The sequence below is a fragment of the Numenius arquata genome, chromosome 11 (assembly GCF_964106895.1).
Source record: "Numenius arquata chromosome 11, bNumArq3.hap1.1, whole genome shotgun sequence".
Taxonomy (NCBI): Eukaryota; Metazoa; Chordata; class Aves; order Charadriiformes; family Scolopacidae; genus Numenius; species Numenius arquata.
The window spans coordinates 3,274,561-3,295,755 of NC_133586.1; the positions used below are offsets into that span (position 1 = coordinate 3,274,561).

The 21,195-nt window shown below is 47.9% G+C and overlaps 1 protein-coding gene across 1 annotated transcript in view; it reads left to right on the forward strand.

Annotated features, from left to right (window-relative positions):
• IGDCC3 (immunoglobulin superfamily DCC subclass member 3) overlaps positions 1-21,195 on the forward strand; it is a 105,218-nt gene that overhangs the window by 55,526 nt on the left and 28,497 nt on the right. The window contains exons 3-5 of the mRNA XM_074155982.1: positions 7,222-7,366; positions 10,862-10,992; positions 16,558-16,695. Coding sequence (XP_074012083.1) covers positions 7,222-7,366; positions 10,862-10,992; positions 16,558-16,695 — 414 coding nt within the window. The remainder of the gene's footprint in view (positions 1-7,221; positions 7,367-10,861; positions 10,993-16,557; positions 16,696-21,195) is intronic.

The following is a 21,195-nucleotide window of genomic DNA, read 5'->3' on the forward strand; positions in this document are numbered from 1 at the left end:
GTCAAGACAGTGAGGGTGGTGGGGTGTCGGATGTTGGGGGTGCTGTATCAGGACAATGTGGGTGCAGTCTCTTTCCAGAGGGATAACACTTTGTGAGCGTTATAGAAATTGTGAGATACTTCAGTATAAAATAGCCCTTGGGGTGTACGGCCCCTGTTACTTCCATGCGTGGTGCAGAAACTGCATTTATCCAGAAAAAATTATTTCCCACTCATGGGAGAGTACCCCTGCATCAACAACTGATGGTGGTGTAGTTATTTTTCCAATAAGCGAGCTATAATCAATACCATAAATCTACTAAACGTTCTTTAGGACTGGGAGACCGGCTTGGAGGCACGTGTGATCGTGCGGGAGATGTTGTGGTGTGCTGGTGGTGGGGAGGGCGTTCAAGGGAGCCTCAGGAAAAGAAGTGGAGCTGCAGCACAAGTGTTTGAAGGTTTTCCAGGTGCCACAATAAAGTCCCTGGAGGAACCTTTGCAGGGACAACCCATCCTCCTCCTCCCAGCCCTCATCCTTCACTCGTGCAGGGCGCGCAGAGCAACCAGGGACCCCTGAGCGCGTTCCCTCTGCCACCCGGTCAGTGTGCAGTGGAGATGTGTTCATTATCTTTGGAGGATATTTATCATCCCTACACAGAAGCAGCCCCCGTAGGGCTCTGTGCTGTTTTTTCACTTGCTTCTCAAAGCACCAAAACAAACAGTAAATCATGAGTCCATCGGTGTTGCTCCTTGCAGGAGCAGGAGGCGACCTGGGCTGGATTTGGCTCGCAGTCATTTCATGTGTTATGCAAAAAATTGAGAAGCCACAGTCCCAGGTCAGGCAGCAATTTGCCTCCTGGTGGACTTAAGTCACAAAGCGGTAGATTATTTCCCCCTCCCCGCCTTGTAAAATATCTGTTGCATGTTCCCTCCAGTGGGCAGCTGCTATGTCCCACTGTGAGGCATTAGCTCGGTTGTCTCCCTTTCATTCCCATCCCAGGGGCTTAGGGCAGGGGGAAGAAAAAACAGGCCAGGTGGAGACTTGTTGTTCCTCAACCAGAGAAGTCCGTCTGATGGGGCATCTTCTCAACCTCGTTTAAATTATTTCTCCCTGCTTTGATTGACTGAGATAACAACGGAGGCGCAAGGATGCAAAATGCAGAGAGGGCGGAGGGCCTGGACCATCCTCCATCCCTGCTCTGAGCAGTTGTACCAGCTCTAGGGGGAGAAGCCACAGCCAAAGCAAAAGAGAAATAAGCATTTGTTTGCAAGTATTGCAAATAAAACGTGTGCAGGACTGACCCTCTTTCCCTCTACGCCTGCCCAGCACAGAGCAAAATGGGGCTTCCTCCCTCTCTTGTCTCGCCACGTGTTTTGGTTCCTCTTAAATGAGCTACATTCTTCCAAAATGTCTTCTTTGCTTCAAACTCTCCTGAATCTCGCAGCCTATTTTCTTTTGAGATCTGAGGCCCAGCACGGACAATAGAGATTTGGGATTTTCACCCCTATGATTAGTGGGCAGAGGCAGAGGGGATTTTCCTCTGTGCTGGGAGAGACACGGCTGGTCTTTAATATTTCCCTCCCTTTCCAAAGCTGAGAGAAAGGCGATTTTTCTTCCCTTTAGATGTGAGCGAAGGCCCCCGCTCCTGCTACTCCTGAAGAATTAAATAGATAAATGGGCGGCGCTGTTGTTCACGCTTCACTATACACAAAGCAACTTGCATTCAAAATTGGGCTCATGGCAGTTCAGCAACAACCTCGCACAATAGCATCATTAGACACGCAGGGCCGGCTCGCAGGCGCGGGGGCTGCTCTGCAGCTGGAGTAGCCACCGGGCTGTTGTGATGTGGGCTTTTTTTATCTTTATAAAAATGCATATTTAAAAAAAAAAAAAGATGTAGAGAAAGAAGATGCAGGGTCTTTTTCTTAAAGACTTGGGAAAGCGTGCCTGTTTGAAAGCTGGGGAAAGAGAGGAGAGGATGGGATTTGTGGTGTCCATACGCCCCCCATCTTTTGTGCTGGCTCTTTCTTGCAGAGAAATCCTCCATTTCCAGAGTACAGAGAAGAGCAAATACGATACCTGTGTCTGCTAAGCCTTCACCTGACGTCCTCCTTGAAAACATTCCCCAACAGGTTGCTAACTTAATGGTGAAGGTCTCTTAAGCCAGGAGGGAATGGAAGAGGATGTAATCCCTCTGCTTGCTTTGGGGCAGGGAAAGCATTTGGGAAGGAGTTGCGGTGCCAAGGAAGATGGGGGCTTAATAAATCTCACAGATACTGAGGGTTGGTTCTGCTGGAGCTGTCAGCCTGACGTGAGAGTGGTTTAGGTTGGGGTTTAATTGGCATGGTGGTTGTTGTGTTTTAAAAACAACCCTGACTTCTGCTGGCCCGAGGGGAAATTTGATTTTATTGGTAAGTTGGAAAATTCAGTATGAAAATCAGCAGCTGTTGCCAGCATCAGGATGGAGTCACTCTTGGAAGGGGTTGGCTCTGCCCATGGCTTGTTCTCTCATTTGCCTCCCAGGCCTCACCTTCATCAGTTGTAATGGAACTAATGAAGCTTGTCCTCCTTGGCAGGGGTGTCTAGGAGCCCAGGTACTGGAGGCATGTCCCCATTAAACTCTTGTTCCTCATACTGTCTCAACTTTGAGGCATTTTTGACCACATGCCTGCATTGGAAGAGGTCTGAATTTAACAGGTTGGTGGCAGCAATGTGGAGAAAGGGTCTTTGCTTGCAGCCTGTTGTTTGTGAACTGCATTGGTGTCAGTGGCAGTGAGGAAGCTCAGCTCCTCCCAAGCATCCTCTCGTGTTAGAGCCAACCTGGGTATCTGCTTCCCCCTAATTTAAAAGCAAAAAGCAATGTGATTGCAGAACTAGCTCGACTTCCCAAATACTCTCCTAACACCAGGCTTGGCATGGAACCTTTCAAGTCTTCTCCCTCCCCTTGTGCCTGCAGTTGATAATAATGTTTGTGTTTTAATGACTCTAACAGGACTGGGATTTGCTTTGACATAACAAGTTAATGTTTTCTTTTTCTATATCAAATCTAGGTCAATCTCCAGCTTAGCACTAATGCTGTCCTGAGCAAAAAAGGATTGGCCACTAATGGTTTCAATTTAGTTTTTCATGGAGTAAAGAAAATTTCACTCGATAGCTATTTTCATTTTTATTCCATTGGCCTTTCCACGGGGCCTGTTAAGGTGGAGAGAGTGTTTGCACTTCGATTAGGGGAGACGCAGCAAACTCGTTTGCTAGAACGAATCCTCTGTGAATATGGATGAGGATAAGAGCTGCTGCTCACCTGCACTGTGTCCATAGCTCATGCCTTTGGGAATTGCATCCTGGTGAGGGTTAGGTGGTGGGAGATCCCAAGCATGACTTTCTCTTTAGGGAAGAGCCACACCTGGCATCTAACCTCGTCCTAGTTGAGGTCCTCCATGATACGCCACAGGGGAAGAAGAGATGAAGAGTAACTCCTCTGCCTTATGTGTCAGTCTGGCTGTAGCAACTCAATCTGAATCTAGCCTTGACCAATGTCTTCGGGAGAAGCTGCACCCATACCTCCAGCATGGGAGGGCTGCTGGGACCATTCCCCATCTGCTGGAGCCCATTTTATTTTGGTTCTCCCTGCCTCATGCTGGTCTGTGTGTTTTTGTGTGGCCAAAATCCAGGTGTGATGATAGCAGAAGCTCTGAGACACCGTGGCTTGGAGCATCAATATGGAGCAATGAGTGTGCGCATGATTTGGGTCTGATTTTATGGATTGATGAGTACCCTATGCTCACTGTGTGTGTGGATGGTACTGTGCTACACATGGAGATGGCAGAGGGAAGTTTAATGGGAACAGGGTGACACTCACCCTGTCTGATGACAGTAAAAAGGGGCCTGGGGCAGCACCAGTCCCTCCACTGGCACATGGACGCTGCACTGCTGGACAACAGAGACCACAGGCAGATGGATTAGAAGGTGCCTTCCTTCTTAGGAGCTCACGGGTGAATATTGTGATTGCATGTATTTATTTTTAAAATGATTATGGCCATTAGCATAGAAATGAGATGCAGCTCCCTGGATGCTGGCCAACCCCACCGGGGCTGGTGGTGTAGCTCTTCTCTGCGGCGGCTGAAACAATAGCGCCCGGCTGATAATGGGGCTCCTGGTGTTTGCTGCCGAAAGACAAGTGACAAATAGGAGCGAGAGCTCCTCTGTATGAGTTTCTGACAGTCAGTTGGGATGTATCGTGCCTCTGTACTGGGCACTGGTGAGCCCTCACCTCGAGTGCTGTGTTCAGTTCTGGGCCCCTCACTACAGGAAGGACATTGAGCTGCTGGAGCGTGTCCAGAGGAGAGCCACCAAGCTGGTGAGGGGTCTGGAGAACAAGTCATATGAGGAGAGGCTGAGGGAACTGGGCATGTTCAGTTTGGAGAAGAGGAGGCTGAGGGGGGACCTCATTGCCCTCTGCAACTCCCTGAAAGGAGGGTGTAGAGAGGTGGGTGTTGGCCTCTTCTCCCAAGGGAATAATGACAGGAGCAGAGGAAATGGTCTGAAGTTGGGGCAGGGGAGGTTTAGATTAGATATTAGGAAGAATTACTTTACTGAGAGAGTGGTCAGGCACTGGAACGGCCTGCCCAGGGAGGTGGTGGAGTCGCCATCCCTAGAGGTATATAAGAAACATGTAGACATGGCACTTCATGGCATGCTCTAGTGCCCGAGATTGTTGCTTTGCGTCTGTTTGTGGGTGGGTGTGGTGTGTGGTTGTGGGTGTTTGTTTTGTATGGTGTTTGTTTTGTTTTTGGTGTTTGGTTTGGGTTTTTTTGTTTGTTTGTTTTGTTCTTGGTTTGTTTCTTTTGGGTATTTTTTTGTGGTTGGACTCGATGATCTCAAAGGTACCTTCCAACCAAGAAGATTCTGTGATTCTATATAAAAATCTCACGTGGGTCAGCAGAGATTTAGCCCCTCCAAGCCATGCCCTGTGAAGCAGTTGTGCTCCTATCCCTCTCCTCTCCTTACACCCAGTGATTTATTTCCAGGCTGAAAACAGCATCCCAGGTAGTCACTCGCGTTCCAGTTTTGTTGCTGTTTTACAGGAGATGCTACAAAAGCTTTTGTCTCTGCAACTGTAAATAAACTCGTAAACCTGTGTTAAAAATAGCATTTTGTAGCTCGGTGCATGAATTTTTAATGCATCTTCTGCAAACCAGCTGGTCTTGGCAAGGGTCACAGTGTTTCCTAGGCATTTAACATAAAACTGTGCTTCAAAGCCACATTATAGGGTCATTGAAGAGTAATATTTTACTTAACATCCTCATAACTGAATTATTTATAACTTCCCATGGTTTATTCATGATAAATATTAATACTAGTGTCTTTAAGAGTAGAGGTTATTGCTGTAGTTTTACCTATAAGAGGTGATATTATTGAAATAAAGGAATGGCAATGAATTCTGTAGCAAGCAGAGCAAAGTCTGTGCCAGGGCTATTCTCATTCACACCTCCCTCTTCTTATCAACCCTGTCAGCCACCGAAAAACCTCAGCACTGAGCATCTGTACATTTGAAAGGAATTTTCCTGCAGGCATATGAATCTGCTTTTTTTTTTTTTCCCTTTTTTTTTCTTTTTTTTTTTTTTTCTTTCCCTTTATTAACAAGCTTTGTGTCGTTCTCATTAATTCTTGGATTCATTTCTTGGTGAGAGTTCATAAGCTTTGGTTGCAAGATGCTCGCCCTGGCCTGGAGCTCCAAATGGCAGCCTTGGAATATTCTGCAGGCTGCCTCAAGCTCTCCTGCCGCGGGCTCCCCCAGACCTCCCACTTTTTGGAGCAGCCCCTGCCACCTTGGAATGGGGATTGCCTGGTGTGGGAGATCCCCTCACAGCAGCCTTTGGGCTCTTTCCCACATGGCTGAGTGCTCTGGGCCACGTGCAGTCTCGTTTCAAGGCTAAATGTGTATGAATTGGGTAAATTGCCATTCCGCCATTGCGCTCCACGCAATATGCCGGAGAGAATATTTGCATTATTTTCATCTTGGGAAAGGGAAATCTATTTTTGCATGATCTATCACCTTGGGCTGGTGTGCTCCCCTCTGGCTGGAGCATTGCACGGCCACCTCCTGGTCCTGCTCCCCATCGGCGCACCCCGACGTGGGGCTGGCTGCTCATCCCACGGCTGCAAAACCTTCCCAACCCTACAGCTGTGGGGGGCCGGAGCTTTGCTCCCTGTTACTCCATCAGCTTAACAAATCTACAGTTGGTGGGTGGAGAGCGGTGGTTGCGGGAGCAGGGCGGGTTAATGCAACACATATTTAATGTATGATTGCTAATGGCCATCTCCCATCTGCCTGAGCCCAATTGGAGTTTGCAGATGAATGATTAAGCTGCCCTGACACATAGGCAGCTTGTTCCTTAGCAGAGGTACATTCATTACACTTGACGCATGTAAAAGGGGACGAGGGTTTCTCGCTGGGGAGAGGGGTATTATCGGGTTGGGGTGGCAGAGCAGGGGGCTCTCTTAGAGTTTATTTTGTATGATAATGTGAGAGATCTTCCTGCGGATGCGGCACTATAAATGAATCATGAGCTAAATAACCACTGGGATGTTTATTAGCTTCGAATATGTTTATTGCAGAGTCAACAGGCAGCACCTTCCAATTAATTAATAGTAATAATTACTGTATTATTTATGTAGCTCTAACAGCATGCCAGAGTCTTTCCGCACAATGGTTACAGCTGTGGCTGTGCTGAAGCGGGCTGGTCTGTATTCATCCTGCGTGGGCACGCTGAGGTTTGTCATTCGCTGTGGGGTGGTCCCAGCCCCAAAAGCCTCGGTTGAGCTGTTGAGCTCTTGGCAGCTGATCTTTCTGTCCACTGAAGCCTGTTGCTCCCCAGCGCGGGGATGTGACCGTTCCTTGTTCCTTCTGTGGTGCTGGAAGGCAGAGTAGGCAATGAGCTGGAGCTTAGATCCAAAGTCTGCTGAAGCTGTTGAGAATGACCTCTGATAAGTGCCAATGCAGTATTTGCACTTTGGTGTTGGCACCGTCTCCTGCCCTGCAGAGGCAGATGGAAAGCAAGAACTTGCCACTACTCTCGCTTCTCCATGCAGGAGGTTAGGCTGCAAACCAGCCTTCTGTTCTTGCATTACAATCCCATTTGCTGTCTCTGGGAAATCGGGGTGTTTCCAGGTCATGGGAAGTTGTTGGCAGTGGATCTCTTTTCACATGTGAATATTTTTGTCTCTCTTTGTGTCTTCCAGCGATGTCTGACTTCCACATCCACCCTCAGAACGCAGTGGTGGAGGAAGGTGGTGTAGCCAGATTCCAGTGCCAGATCCATGGCTTGCCTGAACCAGTCATCCTCTGGCAAAAGAACCGTATGCCAGTCAACACAGACAACGAAAGGTAGGACACATCCAAACCATGTACTGCTGTCCTTTCTCCAGGTGGAATAAGCTGGCCAGGCTTGCTCTTGCTCTCTCAGTTGTGCTAGGACACAACTGATCGGGAGCTGAGGGTCTTGGCCAGCATTTCTGCCATGGAAGACTCTTTCAGTTAATGTTGTGGGTTGTCTGCGCTCCTTCTGGCCAAACACTGTGTACAAACACCGCATCTCCCAGGAGATAAAGCATGATGGCTGATTTTGGAGGGGGCAAGGGCTTGCATTGACCTTCCCTGATCAGCCCTCCTCCAGGTTTACTTTCCAGCATGAGGAGCCCACCCAGCAGTCCTAGCAGAGCTGGGGTATCTTTGGTATCCACCATCCCTCTGTGAATCCACTTTGTGCAGCTCTTTCCAAGCCGGATCCATGACTTAAGGTCTTGCATGGGGGTTCTGAACTCTTGCAAGTGCTGAATTGCACTGTGGCTTCTCAACTTTCCTTCCCGGGTTGACTCCCTTGCGGTGCTTTGTGTGTGGCAGGAGGGAAGCTCTTGCAGAGAGCATCCCGCAGCACCCTGGGCTGCCGTTTCCCATGCAACCCTCCTAAAGAGAAACCCCAGCTGCCCCCCCTTTTCCCCAGCCTAGACCTGGGACGGCACGTCCTCGCTTCCTGTGTTTGACAGGCTGCTCCTTTCACGTCGGAAACGTCCCTCATCACGGTTTGATCCTCTGAGCGGCAGCGGGGCCCGGCGGAGGACAGGTGGCAGGAAACGCTCCGTGCTCCGTGCCGGCGGCCTCCGGCGGTCCCAGCTGCGGCTCGGGAGCCGCGCAACCGATGGTGGGAGACAATCGGCCGCAGCACACCCCGATCGCGAACTGACGTCCGTGCGTTGGGAATAGGCGAAACCAGGAAGCTGTAAATATTTTCCTGAAAGCCCCTATTCTTAAAAATGCCAGTTCTGCAGCAGAAGGTAGTTGGGTGCTTTGGAGGCAGGAGAAAACATGAGGGCTGGAACAATGCCTGACCTTTTCAGCGTTGTGGTGAACTTACAGTAGAAGGACCCAAGAGGCCCAGCCCTGCTGTGGAAAACTGCAACTGTCAGGTTTTGTTTTTCCTTGCATTTTTCATCTGAGCTTTTTTTAGCCCAGCACAGGGTTGATTCGTTACACTTGATCTCCTCTGAAGGCTCCTTACTCACACAAGTGCTAAACTGGGGATGTGGCAGAGCAGGGCAAGTGATCTGAGGTGCTGTCAGTGGAAGGAAGGGGTGCAGAACTGGGCCTGACACCTTGTGCGCATCCTGATGAGATGTTGCAGGACAGATGAATTTACTTTGAAGTCTTTCATGCCTTATTGCTCCTTTCCACTTGAGCCCAGGGTCACAGGCGTGGAGATGGTCAGAGATGTGGCAGGGATTTGAGTGTGACCAGGAATTCTTTTCTCCAAGACTGAAGAGCTCCAAGGCTGATGGGACTGAGGATCTCCAAGGGCTCTCCAACCCAGAGAGCCCCAAGCTGCTTCTCCTCTGGGGCAGAGAGCTTGCCCAAGCCATGGAGGACGTGGGCTGGGAGCAGTTTCCCTACATTCAGTGTCCTGAACATATTTTTGAACATATTTTTGTAGCAGTAAAGTTACTGGGAAAGGTTTTTATTGTCAGCTCAGTAGATTAATCTCTGACACCAACGGGCTTGGGTGATGAGGGTTGCTTCTCTAACTGAATTGGATTTCTGCATTAATCACGCTTGATGCATTTCTGCGTATAAAGTGTATATAAATTTGTATGCTGAGTCTTGCACTTGGAGGCTTTGAAGGCAGAATAATAGCTTTGGAATTGAATCTTCTAATGCTGTGGGCAGATTGTTAACAAAAATGAAGGCTTCTTGTGGTATAATTCATCCAAAACAATGGGCATTTTAAAGTCCCAGAGAGATTGCAATCAACTTCGGGACGTGTAAAACTGATTGCTCTCACGCTGCCACTGACACCGAGCCGCGCGTTTGGAACCCAGCGCAGGGAGCAGGTTATAGGCACTTAACCATATGCTGATATGGAAAAAGATATTCTTCATCTTCCAGACGGAAATGGATTATTAACTCATCACAGTGTAATGACTTACTACCAGCCAATTTAAACACATGGTTGCCAAGCAACCTGTAATGTATGTATACATATATGTGTGTATGCATGCATGATTTAAATGTACCTATGTTTTAAATATATAAAATATTTATTGATATTTATGTGCGCCTGCTCAATACACATTTTAAACATGACTTCCCATGCATTTGAGGTTTTAAGGTCATGTGGATTTGAGTCCTGGAGCTGGGAATGTGGAGCACGCACTTCCCCTGATGCTTGTCCATGGTCACCATGCTTCAGGTGATGAGTGATAACTCTCACCTCAGCTCCGTTCACCTGCAAATCTACTGCCTAAGCTTTTCCACAGGTCAAATGGGAAACATCTACTTTGTAGCCTTCCAGCAAAAGTCATCCTTTCCCAAGGGTCATAGAATCATAGAATGGTTAGAGTTGGAAGGGACCTTAAAGATCATCGAGTTCCAACCCCCTGCCATGGGCAGGGACACCTCCCACTAGAGCAGGTTGCTCAAAGCCCCGTCCAACCTGGCCTTAAACACTTCCAGGGATGGGGCATCCACAGCTTCCCTGGGCAACCTGTTCCAGTGCTTCACCACCCTCACAGTAAAGAATTTCTTCCTAATATCTAATCTAAATCTCCCCTCTTCCAATTTAAAACCATTACCCCTTGTCCTGTCACTACATCTCCTGACAAAGAGTCCCCCAAAGATGCATCGGAAGATAAAGAAAGGGAATGGATCCAGTGGAGGGCCACAAAAATGATCAGAGGGCTGGAGAACTTCTCCTATGAAGACAGGCTGAGAGAGTTGGGGTTGTTCAGCCTGGAGAAGAGAAGCCTCCGGGGAGACCTTAGAGCCCCTTCCAGTACCTAAAGGGGGCTACGGGAGAGATGGGGAGGACTCTTTATCAGGGAATGTAGTGATATGACGAGGGGTAATGGTTTTAAATTGGAAGAGGGGAGATTTAGATTAGATACCAGAAAGAAATTCTTTACTGTGAGGGTGGTGAGGCACTGGAACAGGTTGCCCAGGGACATTGTGGATGCCCCGTCCCTGGAGGTGTTCACGGCCAGGCTGGATGGGGCTTTGAGCAACCTGCTCTAGTGGGAGGTGTCCCTGCCCATGGCAGGGGGGTTGGTCCTTGATGATCTTTAAGGTCCCTTCCAACTCTAACCATTCTATGATTCTATAACATAACCCCCTGTAAAAGAAGATGAGAGGCTCAAATATCCAAAAAAAATGAAGAACTGATGCAGGGATAAGCATGGGCTCAGCCTGTGGGGGCTGTGTCACTTGGGTGGTACTGGTGCCTCTGCAGCGGAACGTGGGGAGCCAGCCTGCCCCACCTGCATGGGAGTGCAGCCTGCTTTCACATCATGTCCTGCTTTGCGAGTTTTTGTTTCTGCTTTTCTCTTCCCACAGATACACGCTGCTTCCTAAGGGGGTCCTCCAGATTACAGGACTGAGGGCAGAAGACAGTGGGATTTTTCACTGCGTTGCTACCAATATTGCTAATGTGAAGTTCAGCCGGGAGGCCAGACTCACTGTGTCAGGTTAGTACCAGTAAACGCTGTCCTGACTGTCTTTCCATCTTTTTCTTCCCACTGCTGGTCTGGATCAGGACAGTTACAGAGAGCTTCAGGCTAATGGCACTGAGAAGCTTCCCTCTGTCCAGCCATAGCACTTTCTTTATTCTGAATTGTTACTAGTTTCTGCCAGATCAGTGCATTTGATAGCAGATAAATCTGTCTCTCTGCCTTTAAATTAGTGCCAGTTTCTGGGCAGAGGAAGGACGGTGAGAAAATGAGTTACAGCAGCTTTACATTAAATAAATTCTTTTGGAAATATGGAAGATTCATCATTTCCTTATGAGACCTGCCCACTCTGGAAGTAATTGCAGCACACAGGGTGATCAATTATTTATCTAATGGGGGAATTATGTTCTGTGGGCTGTTAGCATTGCATTGTGACCGATGCAGGCTAACCTTGCTTTGGAAGGTGAGAAGGAGAAGCCCTGAGCACCCCAGGCTGAATTTTAACTTTGTTCTCTATCCACATTTGAAGTCAGTGACAGAAACAGGTTTTCACCCCTGAAAGCTCCAGCTGAAGAAATGACGGTGCCTTACGGTCTCCTCTCCAAAAAAAGGGCCAAAATCACATACTTGCTGTTTGGTCTCATGCCGCCGGAGGCAGGACGTGATGAAGCCGTGAGGGCAAACCAAAGCAACCTGCATCCATGCTTTGCACGTGCACAAGTTTGACCTGTTTGTGAAAGCACACAAAAGGACATGTGCAAGTGACCCTGGGGACAGTGAAGGAGGGATTAGGGTGCAAATACACTACCAGGTTTCTATAGCTGTGCTGCCCTGCGCCGCCCTGCCCATTGCCCATCCCTCTGCTTGCTGTCCGTGTGGGACCCAAGCTGATCTCTTGGAGCCCCTTTGAGCAGTAACTCAGCAGCCAGTTTCTAAACCTGACGTTAGATTGTCACTTTATAGTTAGGCTTGCTTTGTTTGTCAGTCTTTTTAATTTGAAACACTTTTAGCTTCAGAAGTCTCTCTTGATGTTTCAATAGCTGCTCCTAGTATGGAGGAAGTGGGAAGTATTAAGTCAAATCATACAACCCAGCTGGATCAAGCAGCCAGGAGTGAATGACACCTTTGTGCCCTCTCCTTGGAAATGCCTTTGATATGCTCAACCTCCTTTTCTGAAAACAGGACAGCTTGCTTCTCCTGGACTTCAGAGTGTTTGTGGGTTACCTTCAGAGAAGATAAGAGTGCCAAAGAAGTAGTCACCTGCAAATTATAGCTATGTCCTGCTGGCAGGGTGGCCTCTGAGATAAAGGACTCTGGGCAGGTCAGAACTGCCCTGAGACGGTGGGTACCCACTGTGGTCTCCTGTGATAGCATCCGTGTCTCTGTGTTGGGCAACCATCCCAGATTCCCTGTGGAAATGGAGATTACAGCTGTGGAGATAAGAGGCGAGGGAAGTCTGCATAGGGCTGGGTGGGTGTGTGTTTCTCTGTGAGCTTTTTTTATTTGCAGCAAAGGGTCTTTCCCCCCACCACACCATGAGCTGTGATCCTCCTGTCCATCAGATACACATGATTGTTGGTAGCCAGTGGCTGGAGGCTTGCCAGCGTACGCTCGTATCTCACACCCTCCGAAACAGCTGCCTGGCCAGTGGTTCTGGAGCGGGAGACTTAATGCCTGTAACGAGTGTCAGAATAGCCTCTACCGATGGTAAAAAAGCAGCTTGTGTGAAGCTGGGGTGAAGCTACGGAAAGAGCGATGCTGTATATATCAACTCTGACGGGGAAAGAAAGCAGGTTAACTGGTTCTGAAAGACCTGGGAGCTTTTGATGCCTGTTACTTATCTGTTTTCTTGATCTGTATGAACAGTAGCCACGTGGAGGGAAAAAGGAACAGTAAATTATCAGCGCGGTGAAGTTCTTTGTGTCAATTTACCGGTCTGAGTTATTATTTCTCCCAGGACAGAAAGTGCTAGTTGTTCTCATCTGACCATCCCTCATTTCAGATGGATATTTTCCAGGTTTCCTGTCTGTAAAACATTTGTGGTTTTTCTCTTCCTTAAAGCAGTCGGATGATGAATACGGGCACCATGTGTAAGTGTCTGTTGAAGGGTTTGATCCACGCTTCAGTGACTGCATGTCAGCAGTGCTGCCGTAACGGGACGTTTGCATGCTCTCAGCCCGTGGAAAACCCCTTGCACTGGGTTAAACCCCAGTGAAAAAGGTTTGTGCTCTGTGGTGTTTGCTAAGAGCACACCTGTATCTGTTAGACCGGGATGGCAGGTATGTGCTAGCATGTTGCAGGTATGTGCTAGCATGTTAACCCTAGGCTTTGGCATGCCAGCAGAGGCTACCGTGTGCCACAGAGGTAGCACAGGGACGTTGCTTCACTGGTGTGGGTGTTGTGTCAGTAAATACTGAACTAATGTGAGTGCTGTTGTGCACATGGCGTTCGCCATGATGGGGTGAGCAGTAATCTTGCAAATCTTTCCATTGTCTCCCTCTTGTGTGGAGGGGTAAAGGGAATGGTGCTCCCTGCTCTTTGTCATGGCAGGAGGGCTCCCTCTCCTCTTAACAGGGCAGCAACTTCAGCCATTGCTTCACCCACAGAAAAGCACCGGTTCTGCCTCACTGGGGTTTCCAAACCGAGCCCTGGCTGGGGATGGAGAGGACTGAGATGGTCTTTGGGAGCGGCTGCCCTGCAGGGCACTGCCACAGCCCGGCTGGAGAGGAGGAGGAGGAGGAGGGTGGCTGCCTGAGGGAGATGAAGGAGCCTGCTTGTAGCAGTCTCCTTCCTCTCGCCGGCAGCGGTGGTGGGGCTGCCAGCAGCAAGCAGCACGGATATGTCTTCCAGCCCTACTGATTGATTATTTTCAAGTGCCTGCTTAGCGGAGATGCTCCCGAGGGGCTGCCTGCCTCTCTGCGCTGACACCTTTTCAGCGCGAGCTGCGTCTCTCTCTGCTGCTCTCCTTTTGATCAAGATCTAACAGCCCGTGGTGGCGACGCTGCCGTCCCTGCTAGAGTGCCTGTCACTCCTGGCAGTGCTGGGGACCTCCCCATCCTCCCAGAGATTTCTGCTGGCAGGGTCCCTGGGGACCACGTGCATCATTAGAGCCTTTTTCCCTTTCAAAAAAAATCCCCCCCACGTTGCCCTGAACCCTGTTGTGCTCCAGCAGTGCTCACTTGCCACAAGTCCCTCGTTTTGTCACTCCTTCCTTCCTGACCCTGCATCAAAGAGCTTTTCTGGTTGGAGAAAGAAGCCTCCTCCCTGATGGTTGGGCATGGCCAACCCCGTTGCATGGCGCCGGTGTCTGATCAGCATGTTCCTGCTGGGTCACCGTTCCTTCTGGCCCTGGAGCTGGCACTGCTGTGGGCACTGGGCTTGGCAGCGAAGCTACGGGTCCGTTACGTGGCCTTTGCAGGAGAAGGTGAGCAGTGGTGGAAATGCCACTTCCAGAGCTGGGCAGGGTTTGGCCAAACTCGGGGAGCTGAGCCCATGCCCGAAAACCTGAATGCCTATTTAAGACTCAGAGTATAAATCAAAGAATGTGGGTTTTTTTATATTTTATTGTCAAAATAGAGTGCTTTAAAAATTCTGCTTTGGTCTCAGCTCCCGCTTACTGATATTCTTGGGTGACCTTGGACAATTCATTTCATTTCTCTGTGTTTTGAAATATTGAAATCACTGTATAATACGATGATAATATCGTATTATTCTAAGCGTGAACATTTAGTATTGTGATTTAGAACAATAAATCTACATGGGTTTTAAAGGCGCTCCGAGGTACTGAGAGGGAAGGTATTGTTTTTCAGATCTCTTGGGGTTAACCAGCCGGTCATATGAATTTATTGTGCATTCTGGTTCTCATCAAAAAATCTGCATTTTATGGCTTGCAGTGAAATGCATTTAGTGAGAAAGTCAGCTCTTAAGTCACACTGACACGGTGATTTTTCTTGGATTTTGCCCATTTAGACACAACCTCTCGGTCGCTTTATCGCTCCTCGTTTAGCCCCTGTAGGAACGATTAACAAAGAGCCGCTCTGATCTGTGCTTGCCCTTGGACCGCTGCGAAATCCCTCTGCTAACACCCTGACTTCAGCCCCTGAGCTGCTGTGACAGGGTAACGCTACAAAGTGCAGGAAAAAAAGGAATTTGGGCTTGGAGCAAAGCCCTAGCAGATAGTTTTTGATGGATCACTTCTCTTTAACAAGCCTTTTGGACATCGGAAAGTCCGTGTACGGGAGTCAGCATGGGACGGTCCCCACAGCAAAGCCCAGCCCATGGCAGAGCTCAGCTCCCCAGCCCTCCCTGTGCCCCTCTCCTGCTCGGGGGCAGACGACCGACCCAAGTATTTCTCTCTGCAGGTGTACAGAGCATTTTTGCCAGCAGCAGCTGTCAGATTGTTGAAATTCCTTAAACACTGCTTGACCTCAGCATTTCTGGAGTATAACCGAGCTCTCGTTGGAAAAGGGGAGAAAACTAACGCAGAGATTATCAGTGTTCCTGTTTACTGATGGAGAAATGAGAATTTCTCCTTTTTTTCCTCCTCTCCTGCTCCCAACAAAACGGAGTGAAGGCTGAAGGGAGCTTTTGCCCAGGGATAAGGCACTTTTTAGGGACTCAGGAGATGCGGGTTCAGCTGTGGTGTACCTGACACAGGATGATGTTTATGTCCCACAGCCTCCTCCTGCCTGGTGAAATGTAGTTTCTTTTGCTTGTCCTGTGCCTGTCTGGTTTCCAGAGTCCTTGTGCCAGGACTTGACTTTATTAAGGTTTGTGTATCATCTTGTACGATGGGTTTCATTCTTGGTTGCTGCCACTTGGTGCTACTGTAGTGCAAATAAACGATGAGTGATTGCATCGTGAACAATGAATCACGATTGTATCAGCGCAATGTGATGCGTCCTCTCCCTGCACCCAGTTACACCAGAGTGGGCCAGGACAGGGGAGATGACCCCCCTGTGGGCTGTAGTCGTCAGAGGAATTCCCCTGAGATCCTCAAGGGAAGGAGATCCTCAAGGAGATCCTCAGCAGGAGTCAGGGACTGGCACCTCCATCGCTCTCCATGTCCTAGGACAGGGCTTTTGGAGCAAGTGACACCAACAGCATGAGAGGATGCTTGTAGAGAGGCAGATTTAAGTGTTGTGGACTGCATGGATTACTTTATGGCTTGAGATGCTGAAAGATAAAGCAACTCCTTCATTTATTTGCATTCCTGTCTGCACGAGCTGGCCTGGCAGCTTGTGTCCTCCCTATATACCATGTTTTTCCTGCACATCTGCTCGCTGAAGTTTCCAGCGTGGTTCCTTCTTTGTGCTGCCCATACCTGGGTGTTAACAGGGCTGCTTGTGCTTGGGTGAGTTGGCTGAGGGTTTTTCCCCTGGCATATCGGCGCAAACTTGAAACCCGGTCAGACAACGTGACTGTCATGAAAACATAGTGCTCCTTTTGTTTCATGTATGTCTCAGATTTATTGAGGATTACACCAGCCACATCATTTGTGGTTAGAGGATGCATGAAGCCCTTGGCGTTTCCATTAAAAAAGAGAGAATCAGGTGCCTTTTAATGATGATGCTGTCCTTGCAGGCTCCCACTCCACCGTTTACAAGGACCCCATGATTCTCGTCGGGCCGGAGAACCTCACGCTGACGGTGCACCAGACGGCTGTGCTGGAGTGCATCGCAACGGGCAATCCCCGGCCCATCGTCTCCTGGAGCCGCCTAGGTAAGCCCCAGGGGTGACTGGGATTCCCTCCTCCTCCTCCTCTCCATTGCCATCGTGTGGGAAATAGGTAGGTGCCACTGACTATTTTATGCAACAAGTGATTCACCCATTCCCTTCCCACTGGAGTTAATTGTAGGCTTGAAGTGCTTTTTTATCCTCACGTCTACGCTTTGTTTTTTCTCTCTGCCAAGATCCTGTTTTTACCTGTGAGTGAAGTGGGTTGGTTAAACCTGTAGATGTTTCGTGAAAGGTGATAATTTTATCTTTTCTCGAGTGACAGCATCTTCTTCAGCTGCATCAAAAACATCACCACTGTTGGCCTAGAGAAGCAAAATCATACACAAACACATCTTTTACGTAAAACAGACTTAAAAGAAACTTGCCTGTTCAGGGAGCTTTAAAAAAATGTTGAGGGGAAGAGAGTGTTTAAAGTAGCGTGTCTGAAGCTCTGAAAAAACAAATGCTTGCTGCTGTGGTCCGTGATATTTTTTTTAATCAGCAGGGAAACCAAAGGCAGTGTCTGATGGCATCATACAAACAAGGAAGAGCAAAGTGCCGTGTTTCTTCCAGTCTGAAAGCAAGGGTTGTTTTAGGCTCTCACTTTGTGATAGTAACTTGGAAACTATTTTGCTCAGAGTGACACTTCCATTCCCCTACAGAAATCTGTGCTGAGCAAAGAGCTGGTGGCTTTTGTTTTATCTTCCGGAGCTTGTAACTCCGCCTGTGCACGCTGTGGGGTTGGGTTCAGTTAGTATTTCCCAAGCCCTTGTGATCTGCGAGGTCACGTCATTTTGGGATGCTAATCTTCCCGAGTCCCCCAAGGTGGCTCTGAAGCACAAACAGGGATAATCCTGTCTCGTGCTGCTGTGCTGGATGTGCGACTTCATCCCCGTGGGTCCAGCTCATGGGAAGGGTGACGTCTCACTCCAGAGCTGTCTGCCAGGGAACGAGGACACATATCCAGCACCAATCCAGCATCAATTGAGCATTTCTCCATGCTTGCCCTCCTGCTTGCATCCTCTGGTGCCTTGTAAAATCAGCTGGTGTCTGCCACTAGCTGCTTTTTTTTTCCTCCAGAGCCATAACCGTCAGATTGATGCTGTTTTAAAAATTCCCCAGATAGGCTGTATCACTGTTTTGGTTCTCTTGGACACAAGGCGGCTCTACGTTAGCGCTCAACTATAATAAACTACTTTATAATTGCCTTAATTATAAGTGCTTATTACCTTCTTCAAAACACTTGTCTCTATAGAGCAGTACAATAATGAAGATGTAATAGCTTCGTGCGATGTTTGTCTGGATGGTCTGAGCTCAGCGTTGCCTTCCACCAAAAATAAATACCCTCTCCACGCTGCTTCGCAGCACAGCAGCAGAATTAGAGCTACTGAATGGGAAAGAGATCCCCTTATTTTTCCTCCCCTTCAGCAGGAATGTTTCCCGTCCAAAACATTGCGAGATCTTATTTAGTATTATACTGGCCTCAACAGCGATGTGGCGTACAGGCTCTCTGATGAGTTGGTGGGTCTGTCATCTCTTTGTAGCCATTTCAGAAGTGCTTTCATGTCTCCATATCTCTGTGATCAGGAGGAGGTGGAGGGGTTTATGTTGGATGGGAAGGTCCTCCAAGCATCTGTTGTCTGTACATGTGGCTTCCTCCCATGGAGGGTCTCCTTCCTGAAGTTCCTCCTACAGAACTGGTTCAGCTTAAATAACCAGTTAGTTTACTCAACTTAGAAAAACACTTTTAATCCACTCCCAGAAGTAAAAAAGTCCATAGCCACAAAGTCTTAGAGAGATGCAGCGGATTTAGCAATAGGCCTGACTTAATTTAAACAAAAAAGGTCAATTGTATGACCTCTTTCTTGCCAGGCTGAAATAAAGAAGAGTCGTGTTATTGCCATAACGCCAGGACTTTGCACAGGACACACTGCCATTTCGGAGCGTCTCTCTGAACCCTTTTTCTCACAGTTTTGACGTTGTGGCATTTCATCTGTAAGGAAGGAGCAAAAGAACAATTTTGCTTTTACAACATTTGCACTTTTTGCTTTGGCTTTGCTAAAAAGCTGACTGGTTTTTAGCAGGAAAGGCAGCTGTATTTTGCTTGAAGGAAATAATTCAAATCTGGGCCGGTTTTTGAGTGTCACACAATCAATTTTGAATTTAATTTCCTTGGGAATATGTTGTAGCCCCTGACCACAAACAGAATTCCTGTGTCTCGCCGTGCATGAAATGTCAACATTCATTAGAGAGCAGGCTCTGAGAGAAATGTAAAATCATTAAGGGTTTGTTCAGGGAAGATAGGGTTTTTCCTTTCAGAGCTACGCACTTCAGGCTTGGACCTGTATGTGTGCACAAATGAATATCCTGGGCACTTACTGCAAAGCCTTTTGAATGAATGACTATTTTAATGTATCCTTACCCTTTAACTGACAGGCCACTGAGCTGGCCTCCATAAAAGGTACCAAGGCAGAATAATAAACTATTTAGAGAGATACAGAAAAGTGAGGCGAGAGAGAAAAGACAGTGATTATCTGATAGCGTTATACAGAAGTTGTCAGAAAGGGTCGCACAATGGGAAGGAAATTACTAAAGAGGGAGCCATTCAAGAAGTAAACTATACAACAATTGTAGGAGCCAATTAATTGGTAACTTATTGGACACAGAAGCTTGCAATAGATGGCTGACTGGTTGACAGGAGCACCGTTCCCGTAAGTGTTTAGAAATAATAGAGTAAATTTCACCACTTCACATACTGAATAGTCAACTGTTGCAATGTACTCTAAATATGCTAATCCACAGTGCCCAGTGTCCGCTGGAGCAGGAGACCCATGTGTCTAAAAAGTGGAAGGCTACTATGGCACAATACAAAGAATTCACAAAAGACCTAAATGATCAACATTAGAAAGTTGTTACTTTCTTTCTACTTGCTACTTATAAAAGAAAGGCGTTCGTGTTGTTGCATATTCATATCGCCTGGCACGTTTTAACGGGTCTCCATAATTGGTGCCGGTGTGCCAATCACTTGGTTAGCAGGCGGAGAATGGACTCCAGAAAGCATCACGTACACCTTGGAAAAATAAATAATGTGGCTCCCAAACCGCAGGCATCTTTCATCCCGACTTCACCCCAGTGGGGGACCTGGAAGCCTCTACTTGTCCATAGCCGAGGTGTCTTTTGGGAGCATCTCCCATTTGGAGAATGGTCTCCTTTATGAATCGGTTGCCTGCCAGCTCTTCACAACCAGCTGAACCTCCCCCTTCTGCCCTAATCAATTGAGGATCGACAGAGGGAATCTGTCAGACGTTTCCACCCAGACCGGCGCTTTTTCTGCTTTTGACTTCATAAAAAGAAGTAGAACGTCATGTTAAATGAGCAGCAGTTTCAAGCTTGTGTGGGTCCTGGGAGTTTTGGGAACTGAGAAACAATATTAGCTTTGGCAGTCTTTTGGATCTCCTCTATGGAGAGATGAACTGGTGATGGAAAGCGGTGCCAGGAAGGTGAGTTTTCAGGGTTTGGATCCCTTGATCCAAGCCACTCTTCAGGTCTCTGTGTAAGTGAAACAGAGTTAAAATAGGTAGCAACCTTTGCAATGCAGGTGTGCTCTGCACAGCACTTTATTTATATGTGTTGTCAGTGTTACTAAGTTGGACTTGATATTGGCTGAAGAGCTTCTAACCGATCACAGGGATGGCTCAGGTTGAGTGAGGCAGTGGAGTCGGAACGATGGAGCAGGCTGGGAAAGCAGAGATATTTCTCTAGAAGCCCTTTTCAGCGCTCTTTGGAAGGGAGGAGTTGAGTACAAGGCATACTGGATGATCTTTGCTGGCTGTGAGAGGTGGCCACACTCCCTGGATCAAATGGCAGATCCCTCGAGGTTTCTGAGAGAGCTTGGAGAGCTTTGTTCTTCAGGGAAATGAAAGATGCTTGGTTGACAGGAGACGTTTCTTCAGACCACCACACCTCTAATTAATAGTTGGAATTTGAGAGGCAACTGAGGACGTATCGATGGTATTTGCACTGTGTGGAGTACCTGCTGCAGGCTGGGTCTTTGCATGCTTAAATTATGTAGCATGTTATAAATAATACAGTAAAACTACTGACATTCAAGTCACATTTCTGTGGTATTTCTTAAGGCAATGATGTGATGAAGCATCCAGGTATGGCCACTTCGCATCTTTCACTGGTCCTGCCCCTCCCTCGAGAGAGAGATTTGATTTTTACGTCTGTTATAAATATGGATTTCCAAAAAAAGTCTAGTTTAAAAGATGAAATCAAGTTCAATTTGAATTTAATTCAGACCTCTTTACACTTCAGTTCAAATGATGTTTGAAAGGAATGGTTCCTTCTTACTGCTCATTAAATGTGGGACAGGTCATGTTTTACTGTCCTTTTTATGACTGAGCCATTTGCTGCTGCAGTGTCTTGGCCAGCTATGTGATCATTTAATCATTTAATGACATTGTTTTTCTCTCTCTAAAAGACCCGAGCGTTTTGCTTTGC